General features: G+C 36.1%; 2 protein-coding genes across 4 annotated transcripts; one reads left to right on the top strand and one right to left on the bottom strand.

The window, feature by feature from the left end:
- The first annotated feature begins 8 nt into the window (after window positions 1-8).
- LOC113682019 (eukaryotic translation initiation factor 2A) lies at window positions 9-9667 on the top strand. Its single transcript, XM_027199168.2, has 21 exons — window positions 9-82; window positions 189-258; window positions 707-781; window positions 1468-1586; window positions 2004-2103; window positions 2690-2772; window positions 3224-3324; window positions 3475-3592; window positions 3839-3955; window positions 4252-4320; window positions 4853-4954; window positions 5260-5300; window positions 5490-5534; window positions 5715-5803; window positions 5975-6038; window positions 6145-6238; window positions 6628-6683; window positions 7469-7600; window positions 8357-8458; window positions 8926-8991; window positions 9226-9667. Exons 1-21 carry the CDS (start codon window positions 55-57, stop codon window positions 9289-9291), a joined length of 1737 nt encoding a protein of 578 aa, XP_027054969.2. The 5' UTR covers window positions 9-54; the 3' UTR covers window positions 9292-9667.
- LOC113682018 (telomerase Cajal body protein 1) lies at window positions 9668-17464 on the bottom strand. 3 transcript variants are annotated; one of them, XR_016187354.1, is made up of 11 exons: window positions 16857-17464; window positions 15814-15918; window positions 14755-14866; window positions 14278-14366; window positions 13474-13564; window positions 12740-12872; window positions 12312-12404; window positions 12054-12172; window positions 11727-11765; window positions 10603-10755; window positions 9668-10291 (listed from the first exon to the last, which is right to left on the bottom strand). XR_016187354.1 is itself a non-coding variant. In XM_027199167.2 (11 exons), the coding sequence occupies exons 1-11, from the start codon at window positions 17357-17359 to the stop codon at window positions 10117-10119; spliced, it is 1677 nt and encodes a 558-aa protein (XP_027054968.2). In that variant the 5' UTR covers window positions 17360-17451; the 3' UTR covers window positions 9668-10116. The 3 variants fall into 3 exon arrangements, 2 of the variants coding, with proteins under 2 accessions (XP_027054968.2, XP_089064640.1); XM_027199167.2 differs by lacking the exon at window positions 11727-11765 and adding an exon at window positions 11825-11928 and having other exon boundaries at window positions 16857-17451; XM_089208514.1 differs by lacking the exons at window positions 9668-10291; window positions 10603-10755; window positions 11727-11765 and adding exons at window positions 11064-11254; window positions 11825-11928.
- Between the last annotated feature and the right edge of the window lie 10 nt (window positions 17465-17474).

Genomic DNA, 17474 nt, shown 5'->3' on the forward strand with positions numbered 1-17474 from the left:
ACCTCGTTCTCAAAAAGGTTCGTTTCCAATTTCTCTCGTCGAGCTAGGGCTAACATGGCGGCCACGAGAGCTCTTTTTGCGGGTAAAAAAAGTTTTCACAAAATTTCTCGGGAAAATATCTTGAAATTAAATTGTATAGCTTTGTAAAATCATACTGATTGCATCAGAAATTTTTGTTTTGATTTCAGTCAGAGGATCGGACGGAATATCTATTGTTCATGGCCCGCCAAAGTTTAGGCAACACGAGGACTTTGGAAGGTAAGCTACAACAACTCAACAGCTTACCTGCTGGTTACAGCAAGTATTTTCTATCCAAGATAATGCTCGGTTTGCAATTTGACAGATCTTTCAGATTTTCTCATCGTTATACACAAAAATTCCAAACCGCCACTGCATTGACGAACCAAATGTATAGCTCTGGTCGAACTGTAAAATTAAATGCGAGTGTGGTGTTTCTCTTGAATGAAATTAAATAGGCCTGGTGACTAAATATGGTCATAACCTCGTTTTTTACTTGAAAGAGGAAATCTACCAAAGGCTATGTAAAAGGAAAAATGTCAGCTTTCATCTTGCAAAAGTATTTCTGCTTATTTCCTTGAGAGGAATAAAAAATTAAAACTTCATGCGTGACCTCCCGTTCTTGAGTACAGAATTCATAACCTCTTCTTGCGCTGAGTTGTAAGCATTTCTCATTTGTTTATTTTAGTGACAACTCTCCTCGATGCAGGGCAATGACCTTTAGTCCTGATGGGTCTCTCTTTACTTGGTGTAATGGCCAAAGGTAAAGATCGTTTTCTTGAGTATTATTTTCCTTTTGTCACATGTTAAAACAATTACCATTGAAAGGGATGTTGAAGGAGATTAACAGATACCACAGGAAATTGTCTTTAAGTAATCATAGTTTGGTGTAAGTACCATGTAAGTAGAAATTAAAATAAATTGTATTGCTTCTCACTTGCCTGGTACAATTTTTTTTGGATTAAAAAGAAAGGGTTAAGTTTTTACCTGAGCCAAGAGGCCAGTGCAGCCAGAGCTTATCTCAGTTTCCTCAGCATTAAGTGACTAGGTGTATCACTACTCCCCCTGGCCCCTGGATGGGATGTCAGTCTACTGCAAGGTTAGCCCCTCTCCCTCCCCCCAATCCAGTAAGAGCTTATCTCCATTTTCTTAGCATTAAGTGACTAGGCTTATCACTACTCCCCTGGGCCCCTGGATGGGATGCCACCATTAGCCCTCCCCTCCTGCTCAAAATTTCATCAGGCCTCACTAACATTTGTTGGTACCCATTTCTACCCTAGGTACTAGTTGTTTAAAGAGCAGATAACGTCTCCAATGGATAAATAAATAACTCATGAATTTTGATTTAGTTTCATTGGTAATTTGTCTTTCAGCCAGTCTGTTTCTCAATCTGATTGTCTTTTAATAGATCTTTTTATTTATTTATGATACTTAATTATTATTTTGCAGTGTAATAGTTGTAGACACGTCCAAGTTCAGTTTAGTATGCCGTATTCCTAAAGAGAAAACTCAGTGTTTGGACTTCTCTCCTAAAGCCACTCACCTGTCAATATGGGAACAGTATACAGGTTAGTTGCAGTGGCCAAACTTTCCCCTTTTCTTTACCTTGATTCTTACTATGTCTTCCATTTGCCCCACCTGATTTACTATAAATTATTGATGCTTCAAAGATTTCTTGAACATACGGAATGCTATCCTCTAGCCTTTGAACACAGCCCTGAATTGCTATCAGGCACAAAGCTAAAGACTTGAATTACACCCTGATAGTATAAAATAGCATTATCATGATGGTGATTTCCAATCAGCCTATTTTGAAAAGTTGGTCTTGTATCAAGGTAACACCCATTTGCCTATGTCTCTTTTTTTCATTCCTTAAAGTAATTTTTTTAGAAAATGATGCTTTGCAAGTCTCTTTTCTTTCATTGGTAAGGTTAAATTGTGGGCATTGCTGAACTGATTTTGTTATTATTTTCATGCGAAAACAGCAAGTAAAGATCAGTCTGCAGGAGTAAACAACCTTGAAATCTGGAATCTTCAGGCTGGAAGATTAGTTGCTGGATTTTCACAGAAGAAGAAGGACACTTGGTTAGTTTTACAGGATTTGGTCTTTCTAGCTTTCTGGAGTTCTTTCTTTTATTTTTCTTTTGCCAGTAACTTCACTGATTTTAACAGTTTATGTAGATAAACAAAGTTTACAGATAGGTTATTGTATGTTTCAAATTAATGTCTGGGTTCACTGGTATATAAGAAAAAACCTGGCAGAAATGCCTGTTCATGTATATTATTTAATAACTAGTATATGAGGACTGATTAAAGCCACACTTCTCTAAGCATGAATGAATCCTTTTCTTGGTAGAATGGTTGGGGCAGAAAGGCATAAGTGTTTGTTTACAGGTTTCCAAAAATTGATGGGCCAAGTTTTTTAAAGATAATTTTGTCATAAAGGAAGGTTTCCAAGGATTATTGACACTGTAAATTAGTTGACTATGACAATTGTGAAGGAAATCATTCAAGATGCATGGGAACATTCAATTTTTGTAATCTTCCCTGATCAGTGTTCTTGCAAGTTCTGATCAACATCAATTATGCCTTGAGTAGTCTGCTTGGTTATTCATACTTCTCAATGAAAGTTATAGTGAAGCTTAAGCACCAATCATTGCTTCTTTACCAGGCAACCAAAGTGGAGTGAAGATGAGTCAGTCTGTGCTCGATCTGTTAACAATGAGATTCACTGCTTTCACGAAGCAGATTTCAGTATGTATACACATTAGTTCAGTACAAAATCAGTTTTGGGTAACAACCTTAAAAACTGGTCATAGATATAAAATCTTTAGACTGAGTTGAGTTTTGAAAGTTTGATCACCTGTGTGTTTTCTAAAGAATATTTCGTTTTTGTCTCATACTCCTCACAAATTAACCAACACCTTACTTTATTGGATTACATAACTCAAAGTTTTACCATCTTTCTTGTGCTATGTAATTTACATAAATTATGATGCTTTCAGAAGTTTTCACCCTTGTAGTATACAGCATACTTGTTATATATGAAGCTAGTACACAGCTCACCAGTGAGATATTTGAAGTTCAGTGGTAGAGCACTAACCTGCAAAAACTGGTGGAGAGACTCTGATTTGTTTTACACCCCCCTTGCTATCTTTCCTTATCTGACAACTAAGCTGTATTGTTTGTTTATTATGTTTTGTAGCTTCAATTGCAACCAAACTGAGGCTTCAAGGAATCTCAGATTTTGAGCTCTCTCCAGGTCCCCCTCCATTTACTGTGGCAGCTTATGTTCCAGGTTCAAAGGTGGGTGTGCTGTGTTTTGTCTCTGAATTCTGCACATTTTGAACTGTTAAAAACATCAAATTAAGGAATTTTAGTTGCTGGGAATTCTTCTGTGCAGATAAAAAAACAAATTGCTGGTACATAACTAAACATCTGTTTTTATCTCATCAGGGTGCACCATCGTATGTGCGATTATTTAGACACCCAAATTTTGACAATCCTGCTTCTGTTCTAGCCAATAAAAGCTTTTTCAAGGCAGACAGAGTGAAATTAATGTGGAACAAGAAAGGTTTGTGCTGTATTTTATGCATTAAATTATAGGACTGTGGAGGTTGGTTCATTTATTGTGAATGAGCTTAAAATAACTGTTTCCTATTTTCTTTTTCCTTTTTTTTTTTCTGATTCTATGTTTTTTTTTTGGTGGGCATTTCATCATGATAATCAAGTTATTCAGTTTATTGTAAATAAGGCAAGCTGAGAATAAACAGTTCACATTTATTACAGCATTGCATCTGACTGTCTTCTTTTTTCTTAGGCTCTGCTGTGCTTGTTGTAACAACAACAGATGTTGACACAACAGGTGCCTCATATTATGGTGAACAAACACTGCATTATATCAGTAATTCTGGAGAAAGCAGTATGGTGCAGTTAGGTAATTTATTAAATTAATGTATATTTATTTTACAGAGTGAGTGTTGTTGAAAATGCTTTTGCCAATTGTGTGTGAATTTGTATGCAGCAAGGATGTCAAATACAATTTTAAAGAATGGCATTAATAGAGCATCCATATCAACAGTTGCCGCTAGCATTTACCAAAAAACCTATTGGACAAATCATAGGTAGTAATCTCTTAAGGACTGGCATAATTTTACTATACAATTATTTCAATTAATTGTACTGTGTAGGAATTGTTTAAGTTTATGCATATCAATTGTTTTACTAAATCAGCTAAAAGAGGACCAATATACTCAGTTCAATGGAGTCCAAACTCAAAGGAATTCTGTGTGGTGTATGGCTGTATCCTTTTCTTTCTAGAATTTCTTTACCACTGAATGAATTCTTCAGACTTCAGTGCCACGGCACACTTGAACAAACTAGCCACTGAACAACTAACTGCCACAAAGAAAACTCTTGGCTGACCAAGGCTTTGCAACAATGAAAAGAGAGAAGTAATTGCTGTTGACATTAAAACTACCCAGGTTGAAGGATGGGTAGGTTGGAGGTTAGGCAACTGCAAACAGCAACAGAAAAACTGGTAGATTACAACTAATTATGTGACTAGACCCCTGCACATTGGCACCCAGACTCCCAGATATGTGTAAGAAAAATGTTCCACTTCCTTTGTTCCTCAGTCAGCGGAAATCAGTTTACACGTTTCACTTTTTAAAATTCTTTAATTTATTGCTTGTTACTTGTATCAAGAATCAGATGACACTTATTTTGATATATGACTTTAGTGCTTGTTTTGTTATTGTTGTTGCTGTTGTTGTAGTCGTTTTTGATATATCTTCCTTGACTTGATGTTTTTTGATTTTTACTTCTGAATCAGTCATGCCAGCCAAGGCAACATTATTTAATATAAAATGTGAATCCTTGTTTGACTTTGGGACTGGACCACGTAATGACATCTTTTACAACCCTCATGGAAATAATATCCTTAAAAGAGACATGCTCTCCAGAATATCTGGAAAATCTATAATTTTAAATTAATATTTCTATTTGACATTTTTTAACAAAACTACTATAAGCCATAATTATTGTTACTAAGTTAATAATTATTGCAGCTGTTGTGGTTTTCCTGAGTCCTTACTTTGTCTTTCCTAAATATCAAATTGAAACTGAGTCTAACAATCAATTTTGGACAAACAGAACAGTGCTACCACCTTTTGCATTCATTCTGAATTTAATTAAAGTTGTTTGATGATACCTTTTGTTGCTGGTCTTAACTTATCATACTTATCTGCCTGGCTGGGTTTGGAAATCTTAGAGGCCAGTTGGTAAGTTGATCATGTAGTCTTTGTAGAGTTAATAGTAACCACAGAACTGGGGTAAAACCAGTGTCTAAGTTTTTAGAAAAAAATTTTTTAAAATTTTATTCTGAATATCTTGTCAGTTACAGAATAATAAAAAGTTGGAGAAAAGAGGCATTTCTTGGATTAATGTTTTTCTCTCTTTTTCTTTGCCAGGAAATGTGGAGTAGAAAAGATTTTAAGCTAATTAGCAAACCTCAGGTAATTTTGATTTAGGAAAAGAATTATCTTTCAACTTTTCATTGATTTTTTTAAAAATATATATAGAATTTTTAATCTGAGATTGACAAACTGTGTTTATCCTTGTTTGCTCTGCTCTCACTACTCCTGGTGATAAACATGTAACCCATAGTTACCTCTTTGGCAATGTTAATTTTACAGGCAAGTGACTCTACATATTTTGAATGGTGTCCAGATGGTGAACATATTTTGACTGCAACAACATCTCCAAGGCTCAGAGAAGGAAATGGGTAAGTTTGAATTTAAGGGTTAACTGTTCCAAAACAGGATCTCACTGATACTGTTGTTGAGTTCAAACAATTGATTTTCTGTGCCCTTTAGCTAACATTTTTGTGATGTTGTTATCTAACTTAGCCAAAATTGTACTTTTCCACTTGTCTTCAACCGCTGTTTATTTTCAGGTACAAACTGTGGCATTATACAGGAAAGCTGTTAGATGAAAGAAGAGTTAGTGAACTTTGGGAGGTAAAACATCTTTCACTGTTAATGTACGCCATGATTTATGCAATTGAAAAAACACTGAATCCTCTTAATTGTTTTGGATCCTTGTGTTTTTTTTCTTTTTTGGCAGGTTAAGTGGCAACCTGTTCCAGATGGAAAGTTTAAGGAGCCAACTATTGACTACAGTGCTGCGGTGTCTGCCACGACACAAGAACAACAGAAAAGTCAGTGTTATTGCAGTCTCTTATAGCTTGAATAAAAAAAAACAGATTTATTTAGTGTTGTTTTCCAATGAAAAAATTAAATATGTCATCTTAGTTTTTATAAAACCTTCACAATAAAACTGACAATCATGCCAAATCAGGCGTTAACTCTTTAACTCCCAAAAGTGATTAACATGTAACTTCTCCCTATAATATCTGAACATTATCCAGCAAAAAGGTCATGAGAATATTCAAACTTATCAGGTAAAGTTGTTATCTCAATCTAACACCAAATTCTCAGAACTTATTTACAAGGAAATGTGTGATGGATAAAGGGGAGAATTGACTATCAGATAATGGGAGTGTAAGGGTTAAGTATATATATTACATCCAGGTATTTATCTCTCCAGCTAAAGATGTTTATCGACCTCCTGGTCTCAGAGGATTGGCGCCTTCAGTAAAAGTGGTGAGACAATTTGTTCTAGTCTGAATATCTTTGAAGAGATCTCCATGTTGTGATTTTCCTATCACTAACCCTTTTAAACCCTGAGAGTGATTAGCACCTGATTTCTCCTGCAGTAACACAGCTGAATCATTCATTAAGATCATGAGAATAAAGGAAATGATCACCAACCAAAGAAGCTTTGATTGCTAAACGAATTCTCCTTGTCAGTACTAGAGGAAATGTATAGAGAAGAGTATAGGGAATATAGATGCTGATGTTAGGGTGTAAAGGGTGGATAATAGTGTGGGAGACATGGTGACATCATGGTTAATATGGTGGACTCTGGGTCAAAAGCTTTAATCCCTAAGAATGACTAACATCTAATTTCTCCTTACAATATTACCACTGAATCACACATGAAAGTCATGAGAATAATTGAAATTATCAACAACTACAGAAGCTCTGGATCATTAAGCTAATTCTCCTTGTCTGCACCTTAAAAAATGTGTAGAGAACAGTATGGAGAATATACACACTGATGTTTGGAAGTAAAGGGTCAAACTCTCTCAGAGCCTCTCTCCACACCAAGTAGTATAGATGGATACTGGCAAACATTCAGGGAAACCTGAAGAAATGTGGGTGAGGTAGGGTGGGGTGGTGGGAAGTAACCTGCAATGGACCATGGGACTAGCAACAATACTCTTAATATCTTTACATTATGGAAAGCGGTATATATTCTGGCCTATGGAGTGGGCTGTTAAGCTTGAGAGCAGAATATTTATTTTGAATTCTTAATTTCATTTCAGCATGAGAATGAACCTGCAGAAAATATGAAGCCAAAGGAAGGCCAGGAAATCTCAAAATCAGCAGCTAAAAATAAGAAAAAAAGAGAGGCCAAGGCAAGAGCAAAGCAAGAACAGGAAGTTGCTACTCAGGAGGTAGTCTGTCCAACTTCAACATTTCACAACTGTTATAAACCCTGACCAGATGAGCCCTGAAAATCCCCTTAATCCTGATCAGTTATTAATTCAAACCCCAATTGAGGTGGTCATTTTTTCATTTGTCAGTCACATCATGGATAAAAATGAATTACACTGCTGAAATGAGGTACAACTGATGGACAAGACATCTTTGTGAATCTCCATCTGTACATTTATCACATATAGTTGTTCAGTCAGGCAATTAGCAAATCTCTTAACCCTTCTCCTTGTCTATCTAAGTGTACATTTGCTAATTTACATGTCATCTTTTTGGTTGGCTAAGAAGTAAGCCTGTCTGTTTGTCTGTCTGTCTGCTTCTCTACTTGTCTGTCCATCTGCCTGTCTGTTTATCTGTCTGTATCTGTCAGCCTCTCTTCCTGTCAATCTGTTTGTTGGTCTGTCTGCCTCTCTATCTGTTTGTCTATCTGCCTGTCTTTCTATCTGTTTGTTTGTTTGTTTGCCTCTTTCAGCCTTTCTGTCTGCCTCTCTCTCTGTCTGTCTTTCTGTCTAACTGCTTGTCTGCCTATCTGTTTGTCTGTCTGCTTCTGTCTGTCCACCTCCCTGTCTTTCTCTCCATCTTCCTGTCCTTCCTTTGATCCATCTGTCCATATGCCTGCCAGTTTTTTAGTTTGGGTAGCAAGGCATATGATCATCATTGGGGGCACAACATATACAACTGTTCAACAACATCAAGCTTGGATATTAATGTTTCAGGCAGTGAGGTCAAAACTTCCTTCATCATCACCAGCATCACCACCAGTAGCTGATACAACTCTTCCACCAGAGAAAGAAAAGAAGCTAAGAAATTTGAAAAAGGTAAAATATCACTTTATCCCACAGTCAACACAAGAAAACACAAAATCACTCAAATGTGTTCTGTGTTGTCAATTAATCAAAAAGAATACCTTCAACAAAAAAATTTGAACAAACACATCACCAAAAATGGGAATCAATCAATCAATCATTGGAGATATCCATATGAGACACAATAATTTCATAATGCTCATCAATGTTGTCTACCTGTCTAAATTTACCTACAAGTAGGTTACTCATCTTAATCGGAGGTTCAGGCTATGACAGAAAGTAGTGAAGAATACTCTCATACATCAGAATCGATTGAATTGGTATTATTTTCTGTGGTTTCTATAATATGATTATTTACAATGAAAAAAAAAAAAGAAGTAAAAAATTGCTGTCACTTCTGAATAAGGTCTTTGACCAATTTTTGGGAATACAACCCTCATAATGATTGCTGAATCTTTTTAACTTCATTTTCTGCTCAGAAATTGCGTCAGATTGAAGACCTGAAGGAGCAACAGAGATCTGGAAAGACACTGGAAAAAAATCAGGTCTGCTATGGATTATGGGATAGATTATTGAATAAAATATTATCAAAGTAAGCAGAACAACTTGAGGCACTTGAATGATGGTTTGGATGAAAGGGATTCAGGTTTTAGCCCTTATGGATCTTCATCCTCCCCATGGACAACACTACATTGGCTGAAAACATCACTGCATCAATGTAGTTATTTTATAATTTTTCTTAATAACAACTGACTGCAGTTTCCTTTGACTTCTTACAGCTTGATAAGATGGCAGCAGAGGCATCACTCATAAAGGAAATCCAAGAATTAGAGCTTGGAAGCTGACACAAATTTTTACAATTCTTAATACAGTTATCCCTTTCATTTTCCAACATGATCAAAAGGAATTTCGCCTTAGGATATCAATATATTTTGAAACAGTATGGTGATGAGAAGAAAGAAAAAAATACACCAATTACAAGTGTCATGTTTGATTACATAAAAAGTTCTTAGAGTAGGAAGTGAAAGAAAATGCACAGCAGGCAGTAAAGAGAAGTGATGTCTTGATCTTAGAATTGAAAGGGTTAAGGAGCCTCTTAGAATAAAACCAAGAATTTGACAATTTATATTAAGTACAACTGATGTTCTACCAAGAGTATTAACCAACAGAAACAAACAGTTTTATGTACTTCGTTGTAATATCAAAAAATCCTTTAGTCTCTTTTTGTTGTTTGAGTATTTATTACAATAACAATAACAGTATATAATCATGAACCTACGCCACTCTATCTGATGTCCTTGATAATACAGAAACAAAATTTTATTTCTTTAGTCCTTGGGGAAATGTTTGATGCAAGGAAGGTTCATGGTAATTTCCTCACTCAGCATTTTTATGTCAAAGTTTTCACTAGACAATGCTGTGAAGCCATCTGTTTTAGTATGCTTTCATGTTTGGTTAAGTCAACTTGAGATCCACCATGAGACATGTTAGTCCCTTTGGTCACAAATTTGTACTACTCATCATTATTTCCCTATCTTTTTCCTTCCATTCGTCCATTGTCACCTTAAAGCACTCCTTGTACATCCATATCCATATCATACCATACTGTGTATGCTCCCGTGAGAAGAGACATTATTTACTGACATTACCCGTGGTACTCTATTAATTTGTTAACCCACTTCAACAGTCACTTCCTGTTCACCAGCTGCCCAGATTCGCAGTGAGTTATCACCTTGAATCTTCATTTCTTGGTCTATTGCATTTTCATCATCACTGTCATTCCCAGGCTCTTCAAAGTGACGTTGTCCTGAGGTTGTGGCCAGAAGAGGGAGACTGGGATGGAAACTGTTAAAAAGGAAAACAATTTCAATTGATAGATCGAAGTAAACCTCTAACAAAAATAATTACTGAAAATTAAAACCACTATTTAAATTTAAAAAAAAAAAACTTTAAAAGGCATCCTCTATTTGCACTCTTTCCAAAGTTTCATTTATTTAATATCACCACCTTTTTTTGGCCTTAAAAATGCAATGAAATTGAAAAAAGAAAAACCTGCCAAAACTTGTATCAATTTTACCCTAGGATATCTACAGTTAGTACAAAAGAACATGTTTGTAACGATTATCAATTTGGAAGTATTTAAAATCAATAGATACCAGGCTCCATTTATCAAGTCTCCATGTCCAACAAATGTCATGACAGGTTGTAATATAGCTTCTGTTGTTGAGCTATCATCAACTGGGGAAGTAGTTGAATCCCAGACAGTGACAATACCATCACCATTTCCAGAAATTATGTATTGCCCAGATCTGTATCAAAAAAATTTAAATATTATTAATATTATTATTAAAATGAGGAGAGCAAGTGGGGGGGGGGGAGGGAAGGGATGGGGTCAGGGGACAGGTAAGGAAACCACAGAAAGAAAAAATGTCAAACAAGAGATATGCTGCAGAAACACTAAATTTGTTTTCTCTGCCATTATCACATATCCAAAGAAACAAGTCTTTTCATCCAATATTGGTATTCCAAAGTCAAGTACCTTAACCTTTCAAGAATTGTCTTTAAATGTGGTAATAATTCAGCTATATAAGGTGCCATTTTGAAACAAACTCAGTAACCTGACTATACATGCACAATGCCCTCAAATACAACCCAAAGGGCAGGAAGCACAACCTGCAGATCACAAACAGCTGCCAGTTTCATCATCAGCCTCTCTGATTTCATTTAGCTTGGGTACCAGTTTGAATTCAAACCATTTGAGTGCAAGGTGTTGCTGAAGTCTGTTTACGTCTTAGTGAGGATGTTTTGCTATGAAAGGGTGGAGTAACAACAAATTCAGGGGCAGCGGTTTACCTTCCAACTAGGCTTCAGTCCCTACACCCGTATGTATATATTTAAATTTTGGGGCTGTCCTGGTGTACCGGTACACGAGGGAATTCCTTTTGTTTTCATAACCATACATGGAGTTATGACGCAGTTCGTTAATGTTTCCTTCTTTTGTGTGCCGGTACACGAGGACACAACCTAAATTTTGGCATGAAAAAGAACAGTATGTTATTCAGTTTGTGGTCCTTTCATTGTTTCTTTGCGGCATTTCATGTACTCTCTTCATCCAAACCATTAGGTACGTTTTGCTTTGTCTTTGCTGTTTGATGTTTCACTTTGTAATCGTAGTTATTGTTGTTGGTAGTTGGTTGTAGTGTAATGTAAGTTAATCATGTTTCAGAAACCACTGGTTTTGAATAAATTGTATGGTACGAGTAACTGTCTAGAAATTTACCAGTGCATTCACTACAGGTGGGAAACAGCTGAGCAAGATCTAGGAAACAAGAAGCAAGATATTCTTACACTTTGTCAAGATTATTATTACGATGGTACCTGTCAATGTCAAAATAAACTCTCTGATTTGTATCCACTGAGCGTATCATGGAGTACAGAACTTTTCCAGGATTTCTTACATCCCAACAAAGAATTTCATTATCCTGTGGAAATAAACAGGTGCATGGAAGAAATAGGACATGTTTACATTTCTAATTATGCTATTTTATTGGGTGTGTATGTGAAAAATGGACAATTAGTTAATGTTTAAGGGTAAACTAATCAGTACCTTCCTGCCACCACTGTAGATCTTTGTCCCATCAGGAGAGAACATAACATGGGTGATTCCACCCTGCTGTCCTTGGAGTAGGAAAATAAGTTCACCATCTGTATCGGAGTAAACACCAACTGGCAAACAAGGAAAAATCTTTTAATTATTTCAAATGAAAATAATTCTAGGGCCATGCCTGGGAACACTTGAAGGCAAGTTTCCTCACTCAGACATCATTCCAGCCTGTAATTTCATGTTTCCATAAAATCATGGTACCTGATTTTGAGTAAGATCCCAAAGCATACATTCCAGAACTGTCAGGACTGAATGCAATACAAGAGATGATTCCACCCTGACCTTCCTTTTTAACTGCAAAAAATGACATTATATTTATGCATTTTCAGTATGGACAATCTGATCTAAAGGTGTCAGTAGCCTTCAGCAGAGAACCTGAGCTCCAAAATGCTTTTCAATAGAAGTCTTTCAACTCACCATGAGCAAGAGTTTAATAACAAATAGACCCTAAACCAAAGTGCTCCCTAAAAAGCTCTTGAAGGCTTCAGATAATTGCAGAACTTCACTAAAATGATACAACCACTTTTTCCTCTATCAAGAATCTTAGTATCAATAGGGTTATATTACACTATACATTGCTAAATAAAGTTGTCACTGACAGTGACTAAAATACAATACACAGTACAGACCTGTGGTTTGTCTTTCCTGAAAGTCTCTCCCAGGTCTTGTTGTATCAAAAACTCTGACCATCTTGTTGAAGCCGCAATAGATTTGACTGCCATCCAGGTTGAATGACACACAATTTGCTGAAACCACCTCATCCTAGCAGAAAAAAATTAAATGATAAAAACATAACCTTTTATTTGTCTCAATTGAAATACCAAGGGAGAAAGAAATTATAGATTTTAATACATCAATTTTTTCTCAAAAAATGCTATGTTCAAGTACTATCAATTTTACAAAGGGGACAATGAAATCTGTACAGTAAAAAATATTTCAGTAGCTACAGATTTTTAAGTATCAATCATATTTAATGAAACTCACAAACAACAGTTAAGTTAAGTGTTAGTGAATCATTACTACCAATAGATAATGCTGGCCAACACTGTGTCAAAAACTACATTCAAATTAGCTATAAAGCCACTATTTCAGGCTAACAGAGCAAATAGGGTAATTTAGTATTATCAACTGAGTTGATAACATAAATTGGCCACCTTAAACAGTTTCAAAGCAGACTTTTCCAGAGTTACATGTTGCTTTCAAACTCTTTATGGTGGCCAATTTATGTTATCAACTCAGTTGATAATACTAAATTTCCCTGTTATACTCTCTCACCGACACAGCACCACAGTTGCTTTCGAAAATTACCCCCTTTCCTCATTTAACAGAGGAAATAGTTATTGACATGAACTATATCATTTACCAAGTGATTGTAAGTTCTGTAGGTGCATCTTATTGCTCCTGTAAAAGCATCCCACATGTGGAGAGGATGGTCACGGCTACTGCTCAGGAAACTGTGATGACATAATTATCAAGATCTAATTTAATCAGAGCTGTAAACCTGAGTTTTATGTTTACATAAAATCAAGACTAAAGGCTTTATAAGGCAACTGTCTTATCTTAGGAAGGACATTGTAGACCCCCAAGATTGCAAACTTTGGTCCCAAAATAGCTTGTGATGGCTGATTGACTTGCTGAAGACTCGGCAGAATAGTTGAACTATCAAAGCCTTAATTGAGAGAAATCTTTAGAAAAGTGTGTTTAACTTAGTAACTAAAAAGTAAAATTAATAAACACACAAATAATATCAGAATAATAATATCAGTTGTTAACATTGTGGATAGAAATCTCATGCCTTTGAATAAAAAAAGTTAGCTGGTATATCCTAGGCCTTTGGTTCACTTGAATAGGGTGGATAAATTTTATTAACCATACATCTTGAGGTACACCTCATGAGGGCCTCAGATCCATCTATGAAAATTTCAATCTGACTGTGCACCCCAACCCACCCTCACAAAGCGTTATCTCTCACACATGCAAAGAAAAGTACATAATCATGAAAATCCTAATTATGAATTGAAACAAATTAATTTAGACAATAACCACTGACATTTTTCCCTATAAGAAACAAGGCTCCCTGACATGCATTCTGACTCATACTTATGTCATGCTTTCCAGGTGTAATGTATTTAGGATCTCAGAATCTTTCAAGTGACTAGAATCATACCAGCAAGTGTCAGGATCAAGGGATGACATAAATGGATACCAACAGTAGTCATAAACTGTCTCTCCCTCCTGCATCTGTAACACTGATACCTTAAAGAAAAACAAGAATGTCAAGTGGCTATGTTTTTATTATTAAACAATAATTATTGTGATTAATTTCCAAAGTTTTATTAAAGGTATAAAGCAAAGCAGTTAATACACAATAATTTTTTAACCACCACTACTAAAAATACTTTTCCTAGAAAGGGATTTATTCATTAAAAATCAGAAAAATATATGTATGTATGTATATTTTGGCTGTGGAAAAGTAAGTATCAGTTGTTTCATTGTTGAGAACAACTTGTATTCATAATAATAAATAAAAAAATATATGTATGTAATATGTATATTTTGGCTGTGGAAAAGTAAGTGTGAGTTGTGTCATTGTTGAGAACAACTTGTATCCATATAAAGACAAAAATAACATATTATTAAATACCATTTCTGATAAACCTTGCACAGCATTCCCACCGTACAATTCTGTAGGAAGGTTAAATATCCTGAGGGTGTTGTCATCACTGTTTGTCAGTAAACACGCACCATCAGGAGACCTTAAATAAGAACACAAAAATGAAAATAAGACCACAATAAATTAGGGAGATATATGTAATGGCTGAATAATTATCATAAAAAGACATAGACTCAGGATCACTGGGTGCAGGCTGGAGTTCTGTTCCAACCAAATTTCTACAACTCCCTTGAGTGCACTCTTCATTCCACCCTCTTTTCCAGAGAGGAGCACAAGCTCATTTGCCACATAGCAGCTGTTGATCAAACTCAACCCTAACCTAATCACAGCATCGTGTTTTTAGATGATAAATTTTTATCTCAAAATGCCTCTCTCTACCTTAAAGTATAATTGGATATCAGCAAATTGCTAAAAAAAAACTGCATGACAGACTAAAGGGTTACCAATCTAATTTGTGATAGGCAATTTAGTATTATCAGCTGAGTTGATAACATACATTGGCCACTGTAACAAGTTTCAAAGTGGATGTTTTAAGTATCAGCCCTACATCAGAATGAATGGAGGAATTGCGGGTTATATGTGTGTTTATATTTTCTGTGTATAAACACACACACAACCAACAATTCCTCTATTCACTCTGATGAAGGGCTGAAGTTTGAAACATCAGCTTTGAAACTCTTTATGGTGGTCAATTTCCATTATCACCTCAGTTAAAAATACTAAATTACCTTGTTATACTCTCACATTGATGCAGCACCACAGTTTGCTTAGCAAATTCCCCCCCCCCCCTTTACTAATATGTGATAGACTGGTATCCACACTAAGGACAACAAGATACACTTCAGACTGACAGCTATACCAGCTACTAATTGCTTCAAAGATTAAATAATTCAGAGTATATCATTCAGTTTTATTCAAGAATCATACAACACATCCATATAGGACTTAGAATGTCCAAGAATAGTTGAGGAGCACTGTCTGTATATCACACCATTAGAATGGAATTCCTCTCCCCTTGACCATGCTTACCATTTGCAGCCCTTGAGAAAGTTTGAAGCTGAGCTACTGAAGTCTTCCCAAGCTCCTGTTACTTGTTGTGGTACAATATTAAAGTTATAATGAACTGCAAAGTACCTGAAGGAGAAAAAAAATGCATTTTTTTCCTTTCTAAAATCAGGTAAAGCCAAGCTACAACTAGTTGCAAATGAAAAATGTTGACACACCTTGAAGAAAAAGTGCATTTACCAACTTTTCCAGATGGTTAGTAACAAATCTAGTGCAACAAAAAAAAACTAAAAGCTGCCCCTTACCCAATACAATGTTGTTCATTGAAGTTTTTTATGGGGTACTGCTTTAATAGCCACTGACAATGCAAAGGGGGAAATGGGGGGATACCTTATGCTGGATCACATGGTGATCAATTATCTCTTGTTGTGGTAACATGTCTCATCTACTTTTGTAATTCATTGTAGCTCTATTCAAGGAAAGGAACTGACTAAACATTTCATGTTATTCATTGATGAAGGGTATAATCTAGGAGAAACATGGTGGTCACCATGCTAAACCGTGGATCAAAACATCTCTCTTTGAGCCTTTCTCTGTTGAAGACCATAAATGCAATGGAGGATTGAGAGGGGAAGGGTTCAGTCTTTCTCCCTCTCACCCCTCTCCCATTGGAACTGTGGGTTTTTTTTCTTTTCATTATTTGTCTGAATCCAGAATTCTTACATATTACTGCTAGTAAGGGAGTATTTTATCAAAGTTTAGACCCCCCCCCCCCCTTTCAAGTATGCCCAGATCTACTCCTTTAGATGGGCATTGGAAAACCTTCAGGGATTCACGATAAATTGCCAGAAGAGGAGGGGGGGTGGGTGGTGGAAAAGTTACCTGCTACTGAATAGCATACCACACTCGAAGAGTAGCACTCCTCCTCATCACTTCATGTCACACAGAGCAAGACAGGATACGAGATATGACATAGCTATCAACCAATCAAAGTGCTCTCTGGAGCCAGGACTGATTGATGCAGTACACAAGACTAGTAAATAAGTGACAAATAAAACATTTGGTACCTGTGAGTGTCATCTGATTCCATTCCTTCTATGGTGTCATCGGCTTCCTCGCCGCAACTTTTTGGTTTTGAATCATTAACACCTTCCTTTTCTTCTTGATGAAAATAGTTCTCGCGGATCTCGTCCATTTCTTCCTGATCTTGAGACGTTTGTTCTTGAGTGCTCCTACTATTAAGCTCGCAAACATAATTAGAGCCCTCTTTCTGAACACTCAATTTTGAGTTTAACAAGTTTTTATCACATGTTTTATCTTGATCATGTTCATTTCGACTAACATCGTGCTCAAAATCCATAGAAATCTGATGTTCCGTAAGAACTTTAATCTTCTGTGTGACATCATTGTTCTCGACTACACCACTTGTTGCCTCCTCTATTAATATCGCCTCTTCATTTTCTGGATCAGATGTAGTGTTTTGAGAAAGAATCGAACAGTCTTTCACATTTTCAACTTTACAGGCTTCAGGTGGCTCACCTGAATCAGTAACATGAGCAACAACAGACATCACTTTTCCTTACAACGGCACTTGCTAGTAATTGAAAAACTTTGCGCGATCACCTCGCTTGACAAGGCCGCCATGATGACCGTGAGAATCTGGGAGAAACACTTCTAAACTATTA

The sequence above is a fragment of the Pocillopora damicornis genome, chromosome 6 (genome assembly GCF_964200805.1).
Source record: "Pocillopora damicornis chromosome 6, jaPocDami1.2, whole genome shotgun sequence".
NCBI lineage: Eukaryota > Metazoa > Cnidaria > Anthozoa > Scleractinia > Pocilloporidae > Pocillopora > Pocillopora damicornis.